The following is a 23,463-nucleotide window of genomic DNA, read 5'->3' as shown; positions in this document are numbered from 1 at the left end:
CCTCACACGCACGCACTCGGGCCCTGTCGAGGTTCTGAAACTCATTTAGGTCCCGTGCTCTGCTGCCTTGGCACCCCCGCCCTCAGACCCCCAGCCAGGCCCTGTAACAGCATCCAGATGTTCCCTCCTCGTCCCCAGGGTCCCTGGGATAATCCGTGACAGTCAGGGGGCCAGAGTGGCAGGCCCAGCTGCAGGGGCTGCTGGGATAGGAGCTGGAAATGGGGTGTGAGGCCCAGCGTCCAGGGTCAGTGGGGGGATAAACATACACCCTGACCCTCTGTCCCAGCAACTCCGCCCTCCTCCAGAAAGCAGCCTCCCCCGCCCCAGGTGAGGACGGGGTTCCCGTGTTTGCTGGCTGTGTGACCTTGGGGGAGTTGTGACCCACTCTGAGCCCTGTCTTCACACCTGCTGAACCGACTATGAGCTTACAGCATTCTCCTCAGACCACATAGGTGAGGGGCTAATTTGGCGCAGGAGCCCGGCCCACCGGTGTTCACAGAGTTGTCTTGGTGACAACGTGGTCGGGAGGAGGATCCCAACCAGTTTCCCCATCTATAAAGCGGGCATAGCAGGGCCTACTTTTTAGGGCTTCGGGGAGAACTGGCACACAGTAGGAGCTCAACAAATACTTGCCTCCCAGGGTGGCTGGTCAGCACCCATGTGGCAGATGGAGAAGTGACCCCCAGCTCTGCTTCGGACAGCCTGGGCTGGCTTGGGGAGCCCCTTGTCAATGGGGAATTCAGAACAGAGATGGGGTCCTAGTTCCAGGTCTGCCTCTAGACAAAGCCCTTCCCTTGTCTGGACTCAGTTTCCCCACCTGAAACATAAGTGCTCTTGGACCTTCTAAGGTCCTCAACAAAGATCTGTAGGATGACGCCGGGAGCCCTCCAACCTCCCCTCTCCTCTTCTCCACACCCCTGGCCTGCCTTCTCCCTTGTGCCCTCCCCTGGACCTCTGGAAGTGGGGGGGTCCCCCAATTCATGTTTTTTACAAGCCCCCCGGTGATGGTTGCTGCAAACTCAAGCATGAGAACCACAGATCCACGTCACTGTCATCTTCACCACCACGGTCGTGGGCACCATCGTCATCCCTGTCACCACCATCACGGTCACGGTCCTCATCAGTGTCCTCTCCCCAGGACCTTACTGTCTGTCGTCCCGCCGAGACCGCCTGTCCTCAGTCCTCCCCTGCCCCAGGCTTAGGGGGCTCCTCTTCCTCCCCAGAGTCTCCATGTCACCAGCTCCACCCTTCCCCTCTGCTGCCCACCTACGGGCTCCCTGCAGGCAGATGCCCTGTCCCTCCCTCGGTGCTTCACCAGCTGCATGCAAACCCCAACCTTTGTGGTGGCCCAGTCACAAGCCCACCTCCTCCACAAGTGGGCGAGACACAGGAAGCCACCCCCACTTTTTGATCTGGGAGAGGAAGTGTTTTAAAACTCTGGTAGCCTGGTGGGTTATCCTGGCCCCTCCACTTACTAGCTGGGTGTCCCCCAGACCCCCGCCAGGTAAGTTATTTAACCTCCCTGTGCCTCAGCTTCTCCTCCTTAAAACCGAGATGACGATAACCGTTTCTAGGATGGGTTTACGAATTCAAGCTGTTATGACGGGTAAAGCTCAGAACAGCACCGGTCACGAATGTGGGCCACACGGGTGTGAGCAGTCATGGCCCTCCGGGCCTGTCCGCCCACGGCCCCCGCCACCCCTGCTCCCCCTACACCAAGCTCCAGCAGACGGGGCTACTGCGATTCTGGGGTCGGCCAGTTTCCTCTCCTCCACCCTGTGCACATAGTTACCTCGAGAGTCATGCTTTTCCCTCTTCCCCTCAAAAGTCCTGCTTGCACCTCCTTTCCCTCCCCTTGCTCCCACTTTCCATTCACAACCTGATCGGCTTAGCTACCTGCCCCCCTCCCCCAACACACACTTTGATCTCTCTCCCCAAGTCTTCGGTTCTGGTGCTTGAGTGCCGGATGTGAAGTCTGCCTCCTCCCCTAGGAGGTCAGCTCCGGGAAAGCAGAGTCTGGATCTTGGCCCTATACTAGATCTGGCTTTTAGTGGGTGTAGAGGCAGGAAGGACACAGAGCAGGTTTTCTGATCCCATGCAGACCGGGTGAAGGAGAAGTCAGAGTCCTCAGTGGTTTTTGCAGGTCTTTTTATTGGGATTTACCCCGTACACAGCAGGTAAGGGTGCTGGGGGGCCAGGAGGCTGGCAGGCCTCCCGGCCCCCAGCAAGTCTTCATTCTGTCTGGGCTCTCCAGCTTTCTCTCAGCTTCTGCTTCTCTTGCTTCTCTCTTGGCTGCTGCTGCTGCTGCTGCTGCTGCTGCTGCTGCTGCTGCTGCTGGCGTCCCCTTGATGCCGCCCTTAAAAAGCCCAGTCTCAGCCCAGGTGAATCCCATCTACCTAGGCCCACACCCTACTCCAGGTGCCCGCCGTCAGGCATGCATTCAGGAACCGAGGATCCATCATCTATCCTGATGGCGGGAGGGCAGAAAAGCCTGACATTTTTCCTTACCCTACGGTGGGTGCTTTTAGTAAACGCTGGTTGAGTAAGAACTAGGAGTGAATTTTTAAAGGATGAATCAGTTACAGGGACTGACAAAGATCTTCAAGATATTGCGAACATCAAAATGGCAGAAAAATGTTTGATCGGCCCCCATGTGTTCGCCTTCCCCAAATCATATTTCTGTGTATGTCTATGGAGATGGATGGATGGATAACAGACCTGGGCTGCGGGAGACTCATCTCAGTGGTGGTTAAAGAAGACCCACCTTGTCTTGTTTGGATTATTAGAGCTAGAATGAATTGTGAAGTGTTCGTTGTGTTTAAAAACAACATAATTCTCCTTGGGAGCCTCCCTGGTGGCGCAAGGGGTTAAACGCCGCACTATGAAGCAATCTGCAGCCTCTGCAGCACCATCCCTGGCCAGGGAGGAACGCACATGGCACGCAGACTTCTGCCTCGCCCGCTGCTCCCCTCAGCAGTGTATTTCAGTCAGTCTGCCTGTTCTGTTCCCCACTCTGTGTCTGGTGAATCCTCTTACCCCCCGCATCTCTGGCCTGTACCCCTGGTCTTGTATGCATAAATAAATAAATCTTTAAAAAAAAAAGTCTCCTCCTGGAAAGGGCTGGTGAGGGACCTTTCCTTCACTCTGCTCTGGACTCAAACTGGAGCTGCCAAGGCTTTTTCTACTACAAGTCCTTTGCACACGCTGTTTCTTCTGCGGGAATGCCCGTCCCCAGCTTCTAGGTGGCTGCAGCTTCCGTATCCTTCAGGTTGCTACGTATTTCCTCCTCGGAGACATCTAGTTCACTCTTCAGCACCCTGTGTTCTCTCACCTGTGCTTAGCCCTATTTTCAATCTTCATTTGTTCAGTTGTTTGTGGTCTGTCCTGTTGCTGCCACGTGAGTTCTGTGAGGTCAGGAACTAGGACAGGGCTGTGTCCTCCTGCACCCCAATGCCCCACACAGCTCAGGGGAGAGCCAGTGTTAGCGTAATATTTGTTGAATGACTTTGGGTTTTGGTCCAGTATTCTTGAGCTTTCTGGTGTCTCTTTTTTTTAGCTTTCCTAGTTCAAATTTCAACCATCAAATACATCCCTGCCCTGGAGTTCTGTGGCTCTTACTAGCTTGGGCTCCTTTAAAGAACCATCAGACGGTGCAAATAGGTTTTTGAGGCGACAACAGAGAAGAAAGGCAAGGCTAATCCTGTGAACCCAAAAGCTGCTCAGGTGAGATGGTTCAGGTTCTAATGAGCATGAGGCTGGCGGCAGCTGCAGATTTGCCTCTATTTTCACGACTGATGTGTCCTTTGTTTTCGCAAAGCATCAACAGTTGTATTTATTTGGTATCATACATTTGTCCTGATTCAAAATTCAAAGGGACAAAGTCATCTCTCCCTGCCCCTCGCCTTAGAGGTAACCAACATAACAGCTTCCAGAGATTTTCCCCCCAAGCCTGTATAAGCAAGCCCACGAACATGCTTTGTTTTCTCTTTTGTACACCCATGGTGGTATACCTTGCACACAGCTCTGCACTTTTATTATTATTATTATTTAGATCTAGCTAACTGGATCTCTTGGCATCCTTCCCATGATTGATCACTACGGAGCATCCACAGGGCTGCCCAGGGCACCTGCGCAGGCTCCCTTAGGGGCCAGGGGCCAGCCCAGCATGGCGAGGCTAGGGGTGGTGCAGGTCAGAGCGAGCCAGGGTTAGAATCGCAGCTCCACCACTGTCCCTTGAGCGAATCCCTAAACCAGAAGACCCTCGGTGTGCACCCAAGAGGGGCATCCCACACCAGCCCCGTGAGTCATCGCCAGGATTAAACAAGGAGATGCGAGTCCAGGTCTTCTGGACTCCTGCACTGGAGTCATTTAATGCAGGCGCCTGGGATGCATCTTCCTCCCAGATTGCGTTGCCCAAACGTGTTGTTGCAAAAAGAGCTTGGGAGCTAGAGCTGGGGCATGCACGCCTATAATTGCAGACACCCGGGTGGGCAGAGGGGCATAAGCCGGGATGAAGTACCTAAAAGCAGGAAAGGCTGGGTTAGGGGGGAGGGGAGGTTGCTGAGATCATTACAAGAGAGAGTGCATGGAGATGGCAGGGGCTGGGGAGCTTGCCAGCCTCCCTCCTTGCCAGCCTCCCTCCTTGCTTCCCTGCCCACTGGTCTGCCTGTCCCCTGCTCCTGTTTCAGCATTTAAGGCCTGTCAATCTGTGGAGGGCTCCAAGCTTCCCTTATCCGCGTGCCCAAATCCACAGGGAACCTGCCCGTCGGAGGACTCGACGCAGCTGGAGGGAGGACCAGACACATCCGATAAATTACAAGGCTAGTAAAAAGCAGCCAAGAGGCAAGGACCGCCCGGGGTGGGACGTGAGTGTCCCGCCAAAGCCGGGTCCTGTTCTGAGGTCCCCGGCATGGCTCATGGATGGTGGTGTGGGGCGTTTGGGCAGATGGGGCCCTGGGCGGGCATCTACTCAGCCCTGCACACACCCCCGGGCACCTGGTCACCAGGTGAGCCCGGCTGACCTCCCTGCGCGGCGTGGAGATGGCCGGCGACAGCTCTCCTTTGTCGTCCTCTGTTAGCAACTAGTTACTGGACACTTTCAGGCTTGAAGCTTTGGGGATTTGTTAAATTTCGTTGCTCCGGTCAGGACAACTTCCGCTTCCCTGGGGGAGTCGTCCTCACTGGAGGTGACAACCACGAGGAGGCGTGTTTCTCTTAGTCTGCTCAGCTGGATGGACCCTTATCACCTCGGGTCCTTGTCTGCCTTTTCAGTTTTATGAAGTTTTCATCAGAGCTCCCATCCAGGCAGTAAACCAGACTCGCGTATTTCCATACTTGATGGCAACTTCTCTCCATGCTCATGTTCTCCCTTCTAGTCTGCCTTCCCTGCGTGAACGTTTTTGAGATGATTATCATCAAGTTGGTTTTCTAGCTTATACTATTTGAATTTTCTTTAAAAAAAAAAAAGATTTGTTTATGCATACAAGAGCTGGGGCACAGGCCAGAGATGGGAGGGGTGAGAGGGTCAGCAGAGACAGAGTGGGGAACAGAACAGGCAGACTGATGAAATACACTGCTGAGGGGAGCAGCGGGTGAGACAGGAGAGGTCTGCTGCGCCATGTGGGTCACTCCCTGGCCGGTAGGGGATCGAACTCATGCTGCAGAGGCTGTGGATTGCCTCATAGTGCGGTACTCAACCCCTTGCGCCACCAGGGAGGCCACTATTTGGATTTTCATTGGAGCAGCCTTCTTGCCTTATGTCATTAAAGATGCCTTAAGTGTCCACTTTATTGGCTGGAGAAGATCACCACTGCATGCAGATCCCATGTTTCCCTCAGATGCCTCTCTTGCAGGAGTCCTTGGATTCTTTGGTTTTGCTATTCCCTTGGGAGAGATTTGCCCCATCATAGGTTTTAGCCTGGAGGTGCAGATTCCCAGGGCTAGAATCCTTGGTCAGAACCATGAAGCTCTTTAAGGATCTTGGTTCCTGCCCCAGCTCCTACTACCCCCAATCAGTTTTCTTTTACTGTGTGGCTGAGCAAGTCTTGCCTGTACAGCAGAAGCTCTGGCCCTAGGGATTCACATCTCACATTCAATTTCCATAAAGCATCTCTGAAGTCCCTGGATCCATCGGAACCTGGTACAAATGACTTTCCTGGCATCCAGGCCCAGCCAAGGTGGGACATGCCCAGGGCTGAAGCTGCCTGGCAGAGGGCAGAGAGCCCAGCCATGGACAGCAGTCCTGTGTGGCAGCCTCCACTTCCTGCCACCACCACCACCCCTGTCACTCTGTAGCTGTGTGAAAGGCCATAGCCATGGTGGGCATCAAATCCTTAAAGTAGGACTAACCCTCTGCCCATCTGAATGCTGGCTGGGAATTCCCTGAGGTCAGTCCCACCCTAAGAGGACTGGTCATCCTCCCATTCACCTGCTCAAATATTTAATGAATGCTGTGTAGAGCCGCAGGTTCAGTTTCTTGTTCCCTGGCTTCTATCTGTTCTCGTCGTTTTGACAGAGGCATGAGCTGAGGCCAGCAATCGTGGGTTAGACTCTTGCCTCGCTCACTGATTAGCTGAGGGACTTTGTCAGCCACTGAACTTGGGTGTGAGTTTCTGTGTTCTCATCTGTAAATTGGGAACAACAATAGTAGGTGTAGGATGCTTAGCAGTCAAGGAACATTAGCTGTGACATGCAGGACATAAGACCAGGTCCTTTGCCCCATGGGCAGGATGAACCCATGCCTTGACTATGTTTGTCGTGTGACTGTGGGGGAGGGCACCCCAAGGTTTGTTCATGGGGCTTGTTTGCCCTCCCAGGGGCAAGGAGGTCTCCAAGATCTGAGCACCTTCCTACCTGGCCTAGAGTCAGAATCTAGGAGCAGGTGAACTGAGGCTCGGAGAGCTTTCAGTGTGGGCCAGATTGGATATCAGAATGAGTCTGTGTCTGAGTGTTAGAAAGCATTAGAATAATTTCATAATCAAGGGTGACAATTTTATAATGTCAGGATGTTAAAATGACTCAAGATAGAGTGTGTGGATGTTATAAAGATGGATGGAACATTATGCTAGAAGAACTTTGGCTTTGGAAGAGCCATTAAGGGGATCTGGTCTTTTGCTAAATCTGCAGACATGCAAAGCTACAGAAAAAATCCTGGGGATTTGTGATAGTGGTGTTAGATAGAATTTCAGAACTGAATTAGTACCATTTCTATATTATCGCATGCGTTTGGAAACAGAATACAAATCTGCATGTATTTTTAAGATTAAAACAAAAGTGACCGTTGAGATGAATGCTAGCTTGCGGAGCGCCATGCGGGGTGGTCTGTCTTCTCCCCTCTCCCTGCCACCCTCCTGTGGACACTCACAGTTCCTCCCTTGGGAGGCTTGTGGAAATGTGTGCAGACCACTGGTTTCAGCTCAGCCCCTTCACTCTCCTGGCGAGGATGCAGCGGCCCAGGGAACACAGTGACTGGACGAGCCATGGGGTGCTGTGCAGAACAGGGATGGGACTTGGCCTCCTGGCTGTGGGGTCCGAGGAAAAGGGTGTGGTTCAAGTTCACAGTCCTGTCTTTTCCTCTACCCTTACTGCCTCAGCTGCTCCCCAGGGGCATGGTCTGACCAGTGCCATACTGGAGCTTGGGAACCCCCCTTTTTGTACTTGGCATCTCTGAATTCTGCCTTGCAAAAAGCCAGTTGTGAACACGTCCTCCTCAACCCACTCACTGTTGACATGCCTTTGGTTCCTAGGTCATATCTTATTTAGTTATATCTTTTTACTAAGAAAATAAATATTTAGGGAATATTGGGAAAAGATAGAATTTGGGGGATAGTCATCTGGTCTACCTAGGATATTGCTTATAACAGCTTTTAAGAGCCTGGAAACCTGTGTTCAGATCCCAGCTCCGTCACGTCTTAGCTGGATGCTTTGGGCAAATGAGAACCATTTTGTGACTCAGGGTTTCCATTTGTTAAAGAGTTAAGAGGGTTAAGAGTAACCTCATAATAGGGTCGTGAGACTTAAAGGACCAAGACTCCTAGCACAGCACCTGTAGCAGAGTAGGTGCTTAATAAACATTATTGTGTTAATAATAATACTCTGTAAGCATTCACAACACTAATCTCTTCTTCCTGCTTCCTCTCAGCTCTACCTGCTCCCTGGATAGTCACACATTCATCTTTCTGGTGTCTATGTTAGGCATAAAACATGACTCACCCCCAAATACCAAGCGTCCAAGTGAGAGAAACTTTGGAACTTGGGATTTTCTTGCTGAACTGGAAGGATCTTTTGAAAGTTTAAGGTCTCAGTCCCTTAGCAAGCTGGAGCCACAGCAGGAGAAGGGAAAGTTTACACCTGTTGAAGATTTGCCATGTGTGCTCCAAGTTAATTCTCACAACCGTCGTGCAGGGAAGTATCATTGCCTCCATCCTATAGATGAGAAACTGAGAGGCAGACATCAGTTAAACTGCAAGAGAGCAACACTGAGGTAGTGATCCGATTCTGGAAATGAATGCTTGATCTGAAAACTCATTCTTTGATTAGGACATCCCGTTTGCTTTCGGAGCTGGAATGTGATCCAGTCTTCACCTGGCTGTAGGGTCAGCAGCGGGGAAGGAGGGAGGAGAACAGGGTAGGATGGGGTCCGAGGGAGAGGGTGTGGTCCAGGCTCACAAAGTCCCATGAAGCGCCTTCCAAACAAACAGCAGGAAGATGTGGCGGTGGGTCTGGGATTGCTTTGCTGATTTCTTCTGCTGGTCCAGAACACCTGGTTCCTTCCTTTGTAAAATGTTGGTGTGTCCCTGGGGAGTGAGGTCCTTTACACAGAGCAGGATGGGGCAAGTCGAAGCAAGCGAATGTGCTTGGAAAACAAAAGCAAATGTGAAAAGCAAAACCAGGGGCTCAAAGCTCTGTACCTCATGATTGTTGTTTCTCCCCAGACCTCTTTTCATCTCAAAGAGATCCCAGACAGCCATACCGAAGTGGACCAGGCTCAACCAGCCTAGAGTGGGCTGAGGAAGAACCAGAATTTCCCTCCAGGAGGGGAAGGAAGGACACAGCAGGCTGAGAGACTGAAGTGAGACTCTCCCACAGACCAGAACCTAGTCCTGCAGGTATCAGCTGGGTCTTGGGAGGGGTGGTGACCACTCAGGGGTCAGGACCAAGTAAGATGTGGGAGGGCTGCTTGTATGTACTTTGAATGTGGGGCTAATGGCCCAAGAGATCCACCCAAAGCTTGAGCCAAACGGATGGGTTGTTCAAGATGGCAGGTTATAGACAGAGGGAGGGGGGACCGATTAGCACAGGAATGACCTTCACCAAAGTCACCCAGCACGCACAGCAAACAGAGAACTCCACCCAGGGAGCTGAAACCCACTGGCTACCTCCCCTGTCCACTCCTGCTGAACCCCAAAGTTCTTTATCGTGCCCACAGGGCTGGAGCAAGCCACAGGCAGCAACTGTTCATCCTTTCGTCTCCAGCCATAAAGAGACAGCAGAATGGAAAAATAATTAAAAAATAAGAGTAGAGGTTGGGGGGGGCGGGGTGGTGGTGGTGTGCATTGGTAGGAGGGAGAGCTGGGGGCTGGGGAAGCGATTTCCAGAGAAGAGAGAGATGGAGGGTTGGAGTGGCTGGCGTTGAGATAACCAACAGATGCGATTCTTCAGATAAGCGTAGCAATTTAGATAAATCTCAGGCTTTGGAGCTGGTCGCCTGCGTCCCCTCTCCTCCGTCTGCCTTTTTTCAATTTTATCTCTGAGCCAAGGGAGGGGGAGGAGGGCAGGGGACTCGGAGGGGTGAGGAGGTGGGAGGAGGGGAGGGGAGCCAGGGGGGCCGACTTCATCTTCGGGGACTTTGGCTTTCTTTTTAATGTGTTTTTCCCAGAAGGTGGGAAATGCCAACACACACTCGGGGACCTAGAAGGCGGCCTATGTTTTTTAAAAAGCAGCGGACAAAAATCAAAATATTTGAAAATGTATTTCATGGTAATTATGTCATATTTCATGGGCTGGTGCCACTACTGAAAGAGAGGCTGAATGCCTTAATTTGTATAGAAATTGTAATCATTTGTTCATTTCAAGGTGAAAATTGCATTTTTTAATTTAAATTGTATCCTGCATGATAGTCTATTATCTAGTAAAATTGTCTCCATGTCTGAATGCCTTATATGCAGCTGCAATGCTTGTTACAAATCCACTTATATTCATAAAAGCAGGTGGACATCTCAGGAAATGGAAGCCATTGTGTGTGCACATGTGGATGCGCGGGGATGCAGGCCTCCTCCTGCTCACCCCTCACTCCTGCCTCTCCCCCCTCACCCCACTCTCAAGTCTGCTTTCCCAGATCTGCTCAACAAATAATAATAATTAGAAGAAATGAGGAGGCTCAGGAGGTGGAAGAACAAGCCACTTTGTTCCTTGAGTCGGGGGGGGCCAGGCAGGCTCTGTGTACACTCTGGTCTGTGCCCCTGGGCAGGCAGCAGCCTTGAGGTCCCACTGTGGGCCTCAGTTTCCATCTGTAAGTCAGGGACTTAACTTCCCCAGACGGAAGGTTCTGCGCCCGTAGTTATGATTAAGAGCCTGGTTTTGTCGCTGATCAGCTGTGTGACCTTACACAGATTCCTTAACCTCTCTGAGACTCAGTTTCCTCATCATTAAAATGGGATAACGCCAATGTCTACTTCATCCAGTTGTCAGTCAGTCATAGCTGGGGAGCCAGCTCTGTCTCTAGCCTGGCAATACAACCTGCAGCCACGAGTGATCTTTGACATTTTTTAATGATTGGTGGAAAACACAAAAGGAGAATATGTTGTGAACTGAAATTCATATTTGAACATCTCCATTGTTTTGCTAATCAGAGACTTGTCTGTGTGCTTGCCTCAGCTGTCCTCATGCCATGTCAGACTCGAGCAGCGTGACGACCAAAACCCCTATACTATTTACTACCAGGCCCCCTGGAAAAGGTTTGCCAACCCTTGCGATAACAAAAGTGCCTGCCCCGTGGCTGGCGTGTCACCAGCCTCACTTGTAAGTAGGGCAGGAGACTGAAGGACATTCAGTCGGGAAGAAATTCAACCAACCTGTATTCTGGCATCAGTTACCATCTGACCAGCTTGTATCTGGTCCGTCCTGGTCAAAGGGAGGATTTCTTTTTTGGGGTGAAACCAGAATTGGGAGCCTAAGTTTCCTGGACAACGTTACTGAGAGTTTTCTTTAAAATTCTTTAACATTTTGTCACCCTGGAGTGTCAGAAGGGGCTCTGGACCAGGAGCTGCATGCTTGTGTCCAGCCACCAGCTCCGGGCCTCAGTTTCCCACCTGCAGCACGAAGCAGAGCTGTGAGTGCCCATGCCAGGTGGGAGGGATGAGCACGCCCCTGGCATAGAGCAGCTGTCCAGGTGGTTCATTTCTTCCTCTGTCCTTCATCCATCTCTTAGTCCAGCTCCTTCCTTCCAAAAACTGAACTACTCATTTCCCGACCCCTTCACAGTCCTATGGGGGAGGAGTCTGAGACTCTGGACTCCAGGTGTGTGTTTGTGCGCGCGCGTGTACATGTATGTGTACATGCCATCAGCTAGAAGGAGTCATGCAGTTGTAATTTATTTTTAAGATTTATTTATGCATACAAAACCTGGGGTACAGACCAGAAGTGCAGGGGGTGAGAGGATTCACCAGAGACAGAGTAGGGAACAGAACAGGCAGACTGACTAAAATACACTATTGAGGGGAGCAGCGGGCGAGACAGGAAATGTCTGCTGCGCCATGTGGGTCACCTCCCTGGCCAAGGCTCGAACTTGTGCTGCAGAGGCTGTGGATAGCTTCACAGTGCTGTACTTAACCCCTTGCATCACCAGGAAGGCCCCAGTTGTAATTTAATTTACCTTTCCCAGGAGTCAGGCCAGGGACAACCTGCCCCAGGCCACAGTGAACCCCAATGCTGCAGTTACAAATTGAATGCTGGTGTCCCCCTGAGATTCAGATGTCGAAGTCCCCCCACTCTAGTGTGATGTGTTGAGAGTAGTGATGTAATGCAAGTTAGATGAGGTCATGAGGGTGGGTCCCTCAGGAAGGGATTAGTGCCCTTGTAAGGGGAGGAGGAGGCCGGAGCCTTCTTCTGGGAGCATGGAGAAAGGCCGTGTGTGGACACATGGGGAGAAGGCGGCTGGGAGCAAGGCAGGAACAGGCCCTTCCGGAAGCTGAAGTGCTGACCCCCTGCCTCAGATTCAGCCTCCACAGCTGTGAGAAGATCACTGTTGCTTAAGCCCTCACTCTGGTGATTTCTTACAGTAGCCAGGGCAGACCCACAGCCTGCTTCGCAGCCATCCACCACACTTCCCCCACAGGTGTTATGAAGGTAAGACAACGCCAGCCTGGGCCAGCCTGTGGGGACTTGGAGTACAGGGAGTTAGGGTCAGAGTTCTGGCGTCAGTTTCCTTGATGGTTGTCAATGCTGATTGTGTCACAGAATCAACAGGGGAACTGAAATAACAGCAACAATAAAATAATCTGAACTCCTTCCAGAGGTTCTGAAGGAACCGGTCTGTCTGGGTGGGGCCTGGACAGCTTATCACTGCCCACCCCCCCACCCCCACCACTCTGCCATCCCGCACAGCATTGCTGGGTGTGGCCCAGGCCCCGAGCAGCCTCTCTCTAAGCACAAGAAGACCCCCATCTTCCTATCAGCCCAGGGGAAGTGAGCGGGCGTGGCACAGGGAGCCGTCCACAGGGGGAGCCATCCCGGCCCAGCCAGAATTCCTGGAGGGCTCCCCGCGCTCCGTGCCCACCCCTGAGAGTCCGGGGACACTGTAGTAATTCAACCAGCCCTGACGAACAGATAGCACAGGGGAAGCAAGGGGAGGTGCCTGAATGGGTGGGAGCCTTTTTCTTCTGCTGCTCCCCGAAGGACGGCTCAGCCACCACAATTCCAGAGAGGCCTCGTCACAGCTGGGCCGAGGGGGTGGACGAGTGTGGGGGTCAGAAGCTGTGTCTTCACCTTGCTTTGTGGGCAACTCGAGGTTTGAGTCCCTCCAGGGCCATCACGGGGCTGGGGGCTTCCCTGGACTGGAGGTGCCCGCTAGGATAGCCCGCTAGGACCCCTCTAGGATAGTTCTGACAAGGCTGGATGCCCCTGTGCCTGCAGACAGGGAGGCCCTTGTGGCAAAGAAAGAGGAGCTGCTATAGCCCCGAGGAGCCCAGGCAGGGGCCCCGCATGCCCTCTGCACGGTCTCACTTAATCCTCATGGCTGAGCTGCCAGCAAGGTCCTTGGGGAAGCAGCAAACAACCCTGCAAGCTACAAATTATGACCCTCGCTCTACAGAGGAGGAAACTGCGGTCTAGAGAGGGAAGAAAATCACCCGAGATTACACCAGAGGTGATGAAGCCGGGATGGGAACCAGACAAGGAGCTGCGCTTCTCATCACGTTGCCTGATGGAAAGTTTCACAGGAGCAGAGCTGGGGGCCCTCGCGTGGCTTCCGTAACAATCAGTTCACCACCAAGCCCGTTTCACCTCCACCCTCGCCCGCCTTCCCTTCACCTCCTGGGCTGCTTCGGAGCAAATCCCGGGCCCCACAGCATTTCAGCCCTAGATATTTGGGCCCGGTGTCTGATAAGGACATATGCTGACTGTGCTTTAAGGACATCAAAGATAAGGCAAAGCCCAGATTCTTAACCACAGCGTCTGGGCTGCAGCAGGCAGCAGTGACTATTTGTTGACTAAGTAAGCGATGGGGAGCACCTGGCAGGCCAAAAGTATGTTTGTTAGTGTCTGGGAGGCCGCGGGGGTGGTGGGCAGGCCGTGGGCTCCCCCATAGTCTGCACCCTATCCCTGGCTTTCTCAGTTGCTCTGGCTGTAGGAGCCTGGGAGGCTCGTGAAGACGGGCTCACCGTCAGCTTCCTCCTCTAGAGTCTCAGCGTCTCCGCACTGTGAATTGTAAAGCTGCTGCAGCCAGATAAGAACAGACTGAGTGGGCTCCAGAAACGGGCCTGCCAGGGAGCGAGCGAATTTCTCTGTGCCTCAGTCTCCTTGTCTGTAAAATGAAACAATAATAATAACCTGTCCCAGAGGGTGGCTGTGAGGATTAAGTGAGTCTGTGTTAGTGGTTTAATCCGGAGCTTAGTAGGTGCCCAATGTGAGTGGCGCATCATGGGAAGTCTGCAGAGTGGAGATGTAGCCGGGGACGCCCGTCATCCTGGAAGCACAGTCAGGGCCAGCCGTGCAGCGATGAGAGCAGCGGTTCTCAACTAGGGGCATGATGTGGGCCCCCCAGGAAGCATCTGGCTGTGTCTAGAGACCCTTTGAGGTGTCCTGACTGGGCAGGGGGGCTGCTTCTGGCATCTAGCGGACGGGGGCAGGGGTGCTGCTAGCCCTCCACCTTGCACAGGGACCCCATGACATAGAACTGTCCGGCCCGGAACAATGATGGTGCTCAGGTTGGGACACTCTGGGTCAGGAGGGGTCAGGAGGGCGCTTGCTTCTTCCTCAGCCTCTCTGCCCCCAAGGGTGTCCTGACTCACTAAATGGACAGAGCACTTCCTCCTCTGCCAGGGCGGGGGCCAGCTGATATGCCTCTTTCCAGAAGTCAGCTGGATGTGACCCAATGCCTGTTCTCAGTAGGATCCACTGGGGCATATAGTGTCCCCTCCACACCTGTGCACCTGGTTTGGGTGTGGCCATGTCTGGGGCGGGGTCTGCAGAGCAAGGGGCCCAGCGCCAGCAGGTATGGGTTCAGGTGGGAGCTCCAGCAGCAGCTGGCTGGGCCTCTCATCCCAACCAGGAGCAGGGTGGGGCACACCCAGGGCAGAGCACCGTAAAGTGTGTGGGCTTGGAACCAGGTGTACCAGTGTGCAAAGCCTGCTCCTCCCAGGTGCCCTTGGGGAACTTGGCATGGGATGTCCCCTCTTCAACATCCCTTTTCTCCATCTACAAAATGGGCATAAAGACACCCATTTCATAGAATTTATTCCAACAAATATGAAGAGCAAAGGCCCAGAGCGGACAAGGGGGATTGTCCAAAGTTGCCGAATGACGAGAGCTCAAGTCTATGTCTCCTGATCCTCAGTCTAGGCCTCCCCAGTATAGTCATTCATTCCATGGCCTACTGAGCATTCATTTGCAGTGGGAGGTCAAAAGGGCAAAATGGGCAGAGGCCAGATAAGGGAAGTCCTTGGCTTCCCTGTAAGAAGAGTTTGGATTTTAACTGAAGAGTAAAGGAAAGTCACAGAGGGTCGGGATGATGACCTGTTGGGAAAAGCTTGTCGGACTGCTGTGTGGAGAGCAGCCTGTGGGGGGCGGGGCGGCTGTCAGGAGGAGGTAAGGTTGCAGGGAGACTCGGGGAGAAGCAGTCAAGGTGGGCAGAGATTCAACAGGCCTGTTTGCTGTGTTAGAGCTAAGAACCCCCAGGACACCCCACAAAGAGGGGGCACCTCCTCACAACTGTACCTGGAGGAGAGGAGGGTGGCCGACCAGCTGATCTTGAAATTTTTTTTTTTTAAGATTTTATTTATTTATTTATTCAAGCACTGGGTACAGTCAGAAGTGCGGGAGGGTGAGAGAATTCACCAGAGCCAGAGCGGGGAGCAGAGCAGGCAGAAGGACCGAAGTACACTGCTGAGGGGAGCAGCGGGCGGCAGGAGAGGTCTGCGCGCCATGTGGGACCCTCCTCCGGTGGCCGGGGAGCAGCTGGGGATCGAACCGGCGCTGCAGAGGCTGCGGGCAGCTTCACAACCCAGTGCTCAACTGCTGCGTTTATTTATTTATTTATTTATTAATGCATATGTATTTATTTATTTATTTTGTGGGACCCTCGCCGGGGGCCAGGGAACTAACCGGCACTGCAGAGGCTGCAGGCAGCCTCGCATCCCAGCGCTCCACCCCTGCGCCATCAGGGGAGGCCCTTGGTTGGTATTTAAATACTGGTTGAGCTCAGGTAGGGGGAGGTAGGGAGGGAAGAAAGATTGTCAAGGACCAGGCCCTCCAGCTATGAGAATTCAAAAGTACAAGAGAATCCTGTGAAGGAGCAGCCGGGGACAGGAGCCACAGGGGAGAGTGCCCAGAGGAGATGGTGGCAGATGAGGCAAAGGCCTGCCCGCGCGTTGTGGTTGGCGACGAGGCGGCGCTATAGGAATTGGCAGATACTGTCATCAAAGCTTACACGTGCTTGGCAGATTGCCCGAAACTCCCCTTCCACAGACCATCCGCCCTTGGATGATGCAGATGCTTCCCGGAGGGGAAGCTTTCTAGCTTGGGGCTCCAGGTCCCACCCACCAGCCCAGGCCCCGTTCTGGTTGAACCCCTGCAATGCTCCCAGACACTCAGGAGTGGGCACGGAGCATGGGGCATCCTCCAGGAGTTCTGGCTGGGCCCCGGGCATGGATGGGCTCACCCTTGGACGGCTCCCCACCGTCCCCATGCAGCGTGGGGTCCCAAGCTGTCGGGTGACTGCGCCCCTCTGCCCAGGTGGGCTATCCTCCCTGCCCCCTCCGAGGTCCAGGGCAGCCTCTGACGTGCTCAGACTCATGTCATGTGAACACGAGTGTCCCTGTCACTCGTCACTTGGGGGAAACCCCCGGAGCCAGTGAGGGATTCTCTCTTCTGGTGCCTGTGGCAGCGTCGCACAGACGATACCTATTCTCTGTCATGGAGACTGGGAAGAGTAACCAGCACAAATGCGAACGTGAAAAAATAAACCTTTGGTGTTTGAAGCCCCCGGCTGAGCTTGTGGGTCACTGGGACCAGGGAGCTGTTGTCTGCTCATTCAGGGACAGCCGGGGGCTGTGGGAGGTGGGGTTCTGGAAACTACTCTAGGGAGGACCTCATAGCCTGGACTCAACCAGGCAGCAGGCAGCATTATACGCAGAAGCCCCCATGTCTCTGCCCTGTGGGTCCCTCCCCACCTGGGAGGCTCCATTGATTCCTGTCGCAGGCGCCTCTGTCCTTCCCGAGTGGGTTTTGCTCCAGGGCAGACGTGAGAGTCTCTTCCCCACTCCCAGCAAGGGCTGCCTGGGCACTGAGGCCAGGAACAGATGGGGCTGGGTCAGGCAGCACTTCTGTAGCAATAGCCAATGGACACGCGGGCCCATCCAATCCCCATCCCTGCCTGTCCCTTCCGACGTGGCCACCCGGCCTGATTGTGGGCACCACTGCACCTGGAGAGAGGCGCCGCGTCTTGGCTTCCTGTGGCATGTACAGAGGGGGTGGTTGGGGGACGCCTGAGAAATGTCCCTGCGAGGGGGTCATCCAAGTGTTCTCCCGGGGTCTCCAAGGGAAGGGCCATGTGGGGGAGCTCCATAGCCTTGTGTGCTTGCCTCTGCTCCCCATTACTTTGAGTTGCTTCCCCAGCACCAGACTGACGCTGCCTGGGCTTCATCAAGACCAGCCTTTGGCTCAGTTTATTGCAACAGTAACCTGGGGAATCCTTAGAGACCCTCAACCCTGCTTTTTTTTTTAATATTTATTTATGCATACAAGAGCTGGGGTATAGGCCAGAGATGCGAGGGGTGAGGGGGTTCACCAGAGTGGGGAGCAAAACAGGCAGACTGACTGAAATACACTGCTGAGGGGAGCAGCGGGAGAGGCAGGAGAATTCTGCTGTGCCATGTGGGTAGCTCCCTGGCCGGGGATTGAACTCGTGCTGCAGTAGCTGCGGATAGCTTCACAGTGCTGCGACTTAACCCCTTGCGCCACCAGGGAGGCCCCCTCCATCCTGCTTTTAAAAAGATATTGAAATAAGGTCTGAGGGGGGAGAACATTGTCTTGGGGCCTGTTGTGAGTCATATACAGAGCTAAGAGCAGAGCTTGACTAGCTCTTGTTGTCCGCCCTTATCTCCCTGACGCAGTGAGTGGTAACTGCCTGGCTAGGGGCGAAGGGACAAACTTGGGGTACAGTGTGGTTGAGAGCTATAGTTCTGAAGTGAGCCGCCTGGATTTCATCAGGGCTGGTGCAAAGTTCTTCACGTGCAGACGTAGAGGAGAAGGCTGGGCAGCCCTCTGACCAGACTGGGCCAGGAGGACCCACCCGCCCTTCAGGTCTTGCCCTGGAGAACCTGGCTGGGTTGAATGGACTCCGGTCCATTAGAACACCTTGCCAGTCCTTCATGAATAAATTCCCCCAATGGTCCTCCCCGCACCTCCTTCCTGTTCCGATCACCCCATGTCCCTGGGTCAACTTGGGTGTCCTGGCTAAGAGCAGGGGAGCACAGGTGGGTGGTCCTTGCCTGGATGCCCTTTGCTGGATCACTTCACCTGTCTCCTAACTGAGGTGGCCACCGCTGCTCGGGCTGTGTGAAGCCTCACCTTTCTCGGGAGATCTGCCTCAGTCCATGGGAGCCACTTTCACCAAAGATGCTTGGGCATGCAGGCCCTTTTCCCACCCACCCACCTCCCCAGCACAGCCAGCGGCCAATGAACGACAGACAGCTCAGTACAAGAGGCAGCTCTGGCCTTGCAGTGGGGCTAAGGGCACTATGGTTCACACTCCAAGCCCCCTGCAGAAGCAGGGTGAACTAGATATCCCACCCCTCTTTGCTGAGCTCCTAGCCCTGCCCTATCTTGCTCCCTTTCGGATTTCTCCAGTGCTCTCGCAACAATTCACCTGCCCAAGAATCCCGGAAACAGACTCCACTTCTAAGGCAATGTGTAAGCTTCTGAACTGCTTCCTGCCCTCTCCCCGCTACCCCCCCCCCAACCCCCCCGGCAATGCTGTGTGTTAGGAGATGGCCAGGAGAAGCTTGTCTGCAAAGGCTGAGTTTGCACCAGAAACATTTTAGCAACAGCACCCACTGATCACATATGAATGACGCATCGCTGGTGTCAGCAGCGCTGCTTAGCGCTGGGGGTGCAGTGGGGCGCAAGACAAGTGAGATTCTGACCCTGGCTCCCTAAATTAGGTCAAAGGGCTTTTCAAGCACTCCTAGTCCTTTTCAGGGCAGCGGCACGATGGTGATAAACCGAGGACACGGAACCTTGGAAATGCTTTTAATTTCTTTTAATGTATAACAGTTACGCCTGAGTTACAGAGGAAGCGCTTACAAGCAGGTAGTTAAAGCAAATGCCAGTTTCTCTTTCTAGTCTACTACTCCATAGAGCTGAATAAATTATGGTGCCATTATATTTAAACACACATCCTTGCGCCCACACGCCCATGCTCACACCTCACACACACACTCATGCACACACTCATTTCCACATGGAGGAAAATGGCTGTGAGTCAAACACGGAAGCAACCAAGTCGCAGTTACTAGGAAGAAGGAATGATCTAGAGTGCGATGTAGCTATTTCCCAGGTAGGGGATTAGTCATGTTGGAGCTGACAGCAAAAGCATTCAACATAACAGATGTCGTGAGCATTTCAAGATGGCGGCTGGAAGCCCCCCATTTGGTCTTGGTTTGGTGCCTCTGTAGGAGGGGAGGAGAGAGGACGTGTTGACCCCAAAAGCATCCAGTAGTGAAGGGCACCTTTGGGAGTGTGATGAACACAACCTGAGAGAGGCCCCAGAGGCCTCTGGGGGGGGCAATCATGGGGTTTCACCAAGTTCCAGGATCTGTGCTTTACCAGCTCCGCCTAAAACACACAGGATTTCGGGGGAGTAGCCAGTGCCTGGACCTGCCTGCTCTCAAGTCTCAGTCGGCCTGGAAACCTGACTTTCCCTTTTCTCTTCTGGGCAAAGCTCTCTCTTCATTCTTCTCTGCTTCTCTCTCATTCCCCCACCTCTTCTTCCAGTTCCTCTGGCAAAAAAATGGCAAAGGTAAATCAAGTAAAAAATAAGAGTATAAAAGCATAGCTGGGTTCTTATACATCATTTCTTTTTTTCTTTTAATAGCAAGAGAGAAATACCAAATGAAAAAACAAAGCGCTAAAAATGCAAGAACCCAATAGAGCCTGGAATGTATAATTTGAAACACACGGTATGCAGAGAGAGCCCTACAGATGGTCCCTGGCACTAGCACGACACGCACTGTGGGGGGTTCCTTCCTTTCTTAGTATATATATTTATATATAAAAGTCGACTTCCTATAAACAGACGACACATCACATTTCCAACTAATGTACAATGAGCTCAGAAGAGGGGCCCCCTTGGGTGGGATCAACAGCTACTTGTGATAAGTTGGAGGGAACATCTCTCTTTTTTTGCTAAGGACTCTATTTACAGGGATGACTGGGAACTGCTTCTGGGCTGGTCTGGTGACGGGGATGTGGGCCTTCCTTCTAGACTGATGAGCCCCCAGAATGCGAGGCCTTGGCCCTCTTCCTCAATGTCATCTCTGGAGAGGTTGCCAGCTGCCAACACAAGACCCAATTGGACAGACCGAGTTGGCTAAGCACATTAAGACACGGGGTTTTAGGGGAAACCTTTCTGAGGGGGCCCCTGGGGAAGTAAGTTCCATTTTCCTACCAAGATGGTGGCTTGGAAGAATCCAGGGGTGTTAGACACGAGAAATCATTGCGCTTATTCTCATTTCACCGAAGGGGGCAGATATCTGGGCTTGGTCCTAGCAATGGAATGTCACCTCCTGGGGCGGGGACTGCGCGGTTCTGATGTCACCTGCCTGAGATCCCTGCTCCTGGGTGCCAAGGGGCATAAGGAGACTCAGGCGATTCCTGAGCCAGGCTTCCAAGGGGGGAGGCTTGACCTTTCATTCAAGGAATGTGGATGAAGGTTGTGGTAGATCCTAAGGAAGAGCTGCTTCCTGGCTGTGATAGCTACAAAAGATGGACCGGGCCGCCAGGGGTCATTCAGTGTTCCTTTCTGTCTCGAGCTTGAAGAGCTACAGGTCTCTTGCAGTGGATGCTCCGATCGCAAACTTGGCCGCGCCGATGGGCTGCACGCATCTGGATGGCCCTATTATGAACAGGTTTCTCTAAACCAGAGACAAGCCACCGGGCTAGGTCCAGGACAGGCTTATACTGCTGAGCCTGAAGATGAGAAATAGGGGGGCCTCTGTCCCAGGGGTACCATCCATGCAGGAAAGTGCCCGAGCATCTTGCCAACCAGCTTCCCAGCAGGGAGGAGCAGTCACCTCCCAACCGCAGCAGCTTTTCCCTCCAGGAATGTCTCGTTAGCTGAGGGCAAGAGGTGTGGCCCGAGCAAAGATGTGTCTTCATAGACCCAGGTGGGGACAAGCAACCCGGTCCAGTCCTGGGGATTCCATGCCGTGTCTCCCGCGACTAGTGCCTTCTACCCAGTGGCACTTCATAAGGTGGTCCCAGCATAGATGAGTATCATGTGGACAAATAGGTGACGGTGGTGAAAAGTTCCAAGGGAGGCCTAGACGGGGGCTGGAACTACTCCCCGGACATCTCGAGTCTTCTAGAGGGGGAGCGTGAGGAAGCCATGGCAGAGGCCCGGCAGGCGCCTTCCCCTTGTCTCTGGAACCTTTGGTGTTTCCCTCTGCCCAGGGGTGGTGGCTTGAACACTGGCCACACCTGCCCCTGCCCAGCCGTGCTGGCCCAGGAGACAGAGGCCCTACTGAAAGCCGCCACTCCGTGGGGCAGGGAGATGGCTGGCCCCCGCCATCATGCCAGGAGGAAACATTGGTCTTGCCTATGGGCGAGCAGTTCCTGCAGGTCCAAAATCCCTCTCCAAAGCCCGACAAGGTCCCCTTCCTAGAAGATGGGGAACCGAGGGGGCGGGCTCTGTGGAGGCTTTATGAACAATGGAAGCTTCATGGGGTGTGGATTGAAAGCACAGAGCTGAAGCCTTTGGCCAAAAAGGCCTGCTGCCCACTGGGCGAGGGACCCGTCGCAAAGCCCTTTCTGAGCCCGCCCTCTGCCTCGTCACCCACGTGTCCTCAAGATTCCATCCCTTCCCCTCCCATCTGATCCAGCAAGTGAGAAAACTGAAGGGTTTGGTGGGCTCCCCAGGTCTGACTTGGGGTGGGCAGGGTTGAACTGAGGCTTCAGTCTCAGAACCAGCTGCCCCCCAGGCCTTGGGGGGGTCTTTGTACCTGAATACTCAGGCTGACAAGCCCCACCTGCCCACTTGGTACCACCCCTGCCCCCTCCTCATGGCCTGGCCTGGGTTAGATTTCCCCCAACACCTGGAAGAAGTGTGTAGGGAGGTCCCTAAGTCCTCAGAAATCCTGGGTGACTCCTCTGGGAAGACCCTGGGGCCAGGGTACCCTCTCTGTTGGAGCCCCAGTGTCCAGAGGAGGAAGGGACCGTGGTTCAGGCCCCGGGCCAGAGACCCGCAGGAAGGCGGTTTCCAGCATGTCCACAGGCGAGTGCCCTGATGAGCGCCCCCTCCACTGTGGCCAGGGTGCCGCTGGAGTCAGGTCCAAAGGGCTCAGGACCTCATCCCAGATACCACGCGCCTTTGAATACCCAGAGGGTGAGCTCTGGCTTCTGTGCCTAAGAAGGCACAGAGGCCACAATAGGACTGGACTTGGCAGGGGGTGGGGGTTGGCGGGAAGACCATAGGCTGACCAGAAACCCTCCCGGAGAGGGTGAAGGGGCAGGCTCCAAGGGGTCATCTAGGTCCCTAACCACAGGTGAATGAAAGGTGGACTGCGCATCTCCAGAGGGCCGGCTGGGGAGAGGGCGTAGGCTCCTTTCCCAGCCTCGTGGGGCCCCGAGGTGATGAGGGACCGAGGCTGGGGAGCTCAGGGGTCAGTCAGGGTTGGGCAGGGACTTGGCTGGGGCACGTGACCCCAAGTGCCCTAGTATGCCTGGCCAGTTTCCACAGGCAGGAGTCCCAGCACAGCGGAGTGCTCCCCGAGCTTCATGCGGCGCTGTGTGGAGAGGCTCACGTTTTTGGCCAGGTAATCAACAGCAGCTGCAAAATAAAAAGGGGGACTCCTAGAAATGAAGGTTCTTTTACCTCTTCTTCCAGATGCCCCACATAGATACAGTCATACATCTGCTCATTCATTATTAGTTCATTCACTCACCCTTCTGTGCCTCCATCCATCTCCCAGCCGTCCATCCATCCTCTCATCCGTACATCCATCCATCCATCCATCCATCCATCCATCCATCCATCCATCCATCCATCCATCCATCCATCCTCCCATCCATCCATCCATCCATCCATCCATCCATCCATCCATCCATCCATCCATCCATCCATCCATCCATCCATCCTCTCATGCATCCATCCATCCATCCCTCCCTCCCTCCATCCATCCATCCTCCCATCCATCCACCCACCCACCCTCTTGTGATTCATCCATCTCAAGAAACTCTCGCCTCTCTCCAACCATCAGAAAATATTTACTTAAATGTATTGTTTGCCCAACTCTCTTGTGGGTTCAGTGGGGAAGGGAGGCACAGAAGTTATCCAAATTACAAAGTGAACAATTAGTCCCTCCTTCCACTAAACTCTGTGGGGGCGTCCTGTGGGTCCCAGAGTCTGGTAGTCATTAAAGCAAGGCTCGCCTCTGGAGCCCACGCCCAGCTCATGGACACGCAGAAACCAAAGCAGCTTTTGCAGGTGAGCCTCAGCTCCATAGAGTCTCCACAGGAGGATCCCGGCCC

At 53.8% G+C, this 23,463-nt stretch overlaps 1 protein-coding gene across 2 annotated transcripts in view; it reads right to left on the bottom strand.

Moving 5' to 3' along the window:
• Positions 1 to 22,646: 22,646 nt before the first annotated feature.
• The window catches only part of PAX7 (paired box 7), a gene marked incomplete at its 3' end in the record, with an annotated part of 91,521 nt that continues 90,704 nt past the window's right edge, over positions 22,647 to 23,463 (bottom strand). For both annotated transcript variants that reach the window (XM_084242719.1, XM_084242720.1), the window contains exon 9: positions 22,647 to 22,762. In XM_084242719.1, coding sequence (XP_084098845.1) covers positions 22,647 to 22,762 — 116 coding nt within the window. The remainder of the gene's footprint in view (positions 22,763 to 23,463) is intronic.

Source organism: Talpa europaea (genome assembly GCF_964194135.1).
Source record: "Talpa europaea genome assembly, chromosome: 9".
Taxonomy (NCBI): Eukaryota; Metazoa; Chordata; class Mammalia; order Eulipotyphla; family Talpidae; genus Talpa; species Talpa europaea.
Note: the sequence above shows the minus strand (reverse complement) of the source record. Positions and strands in the feature narration are given on the sequence as shown.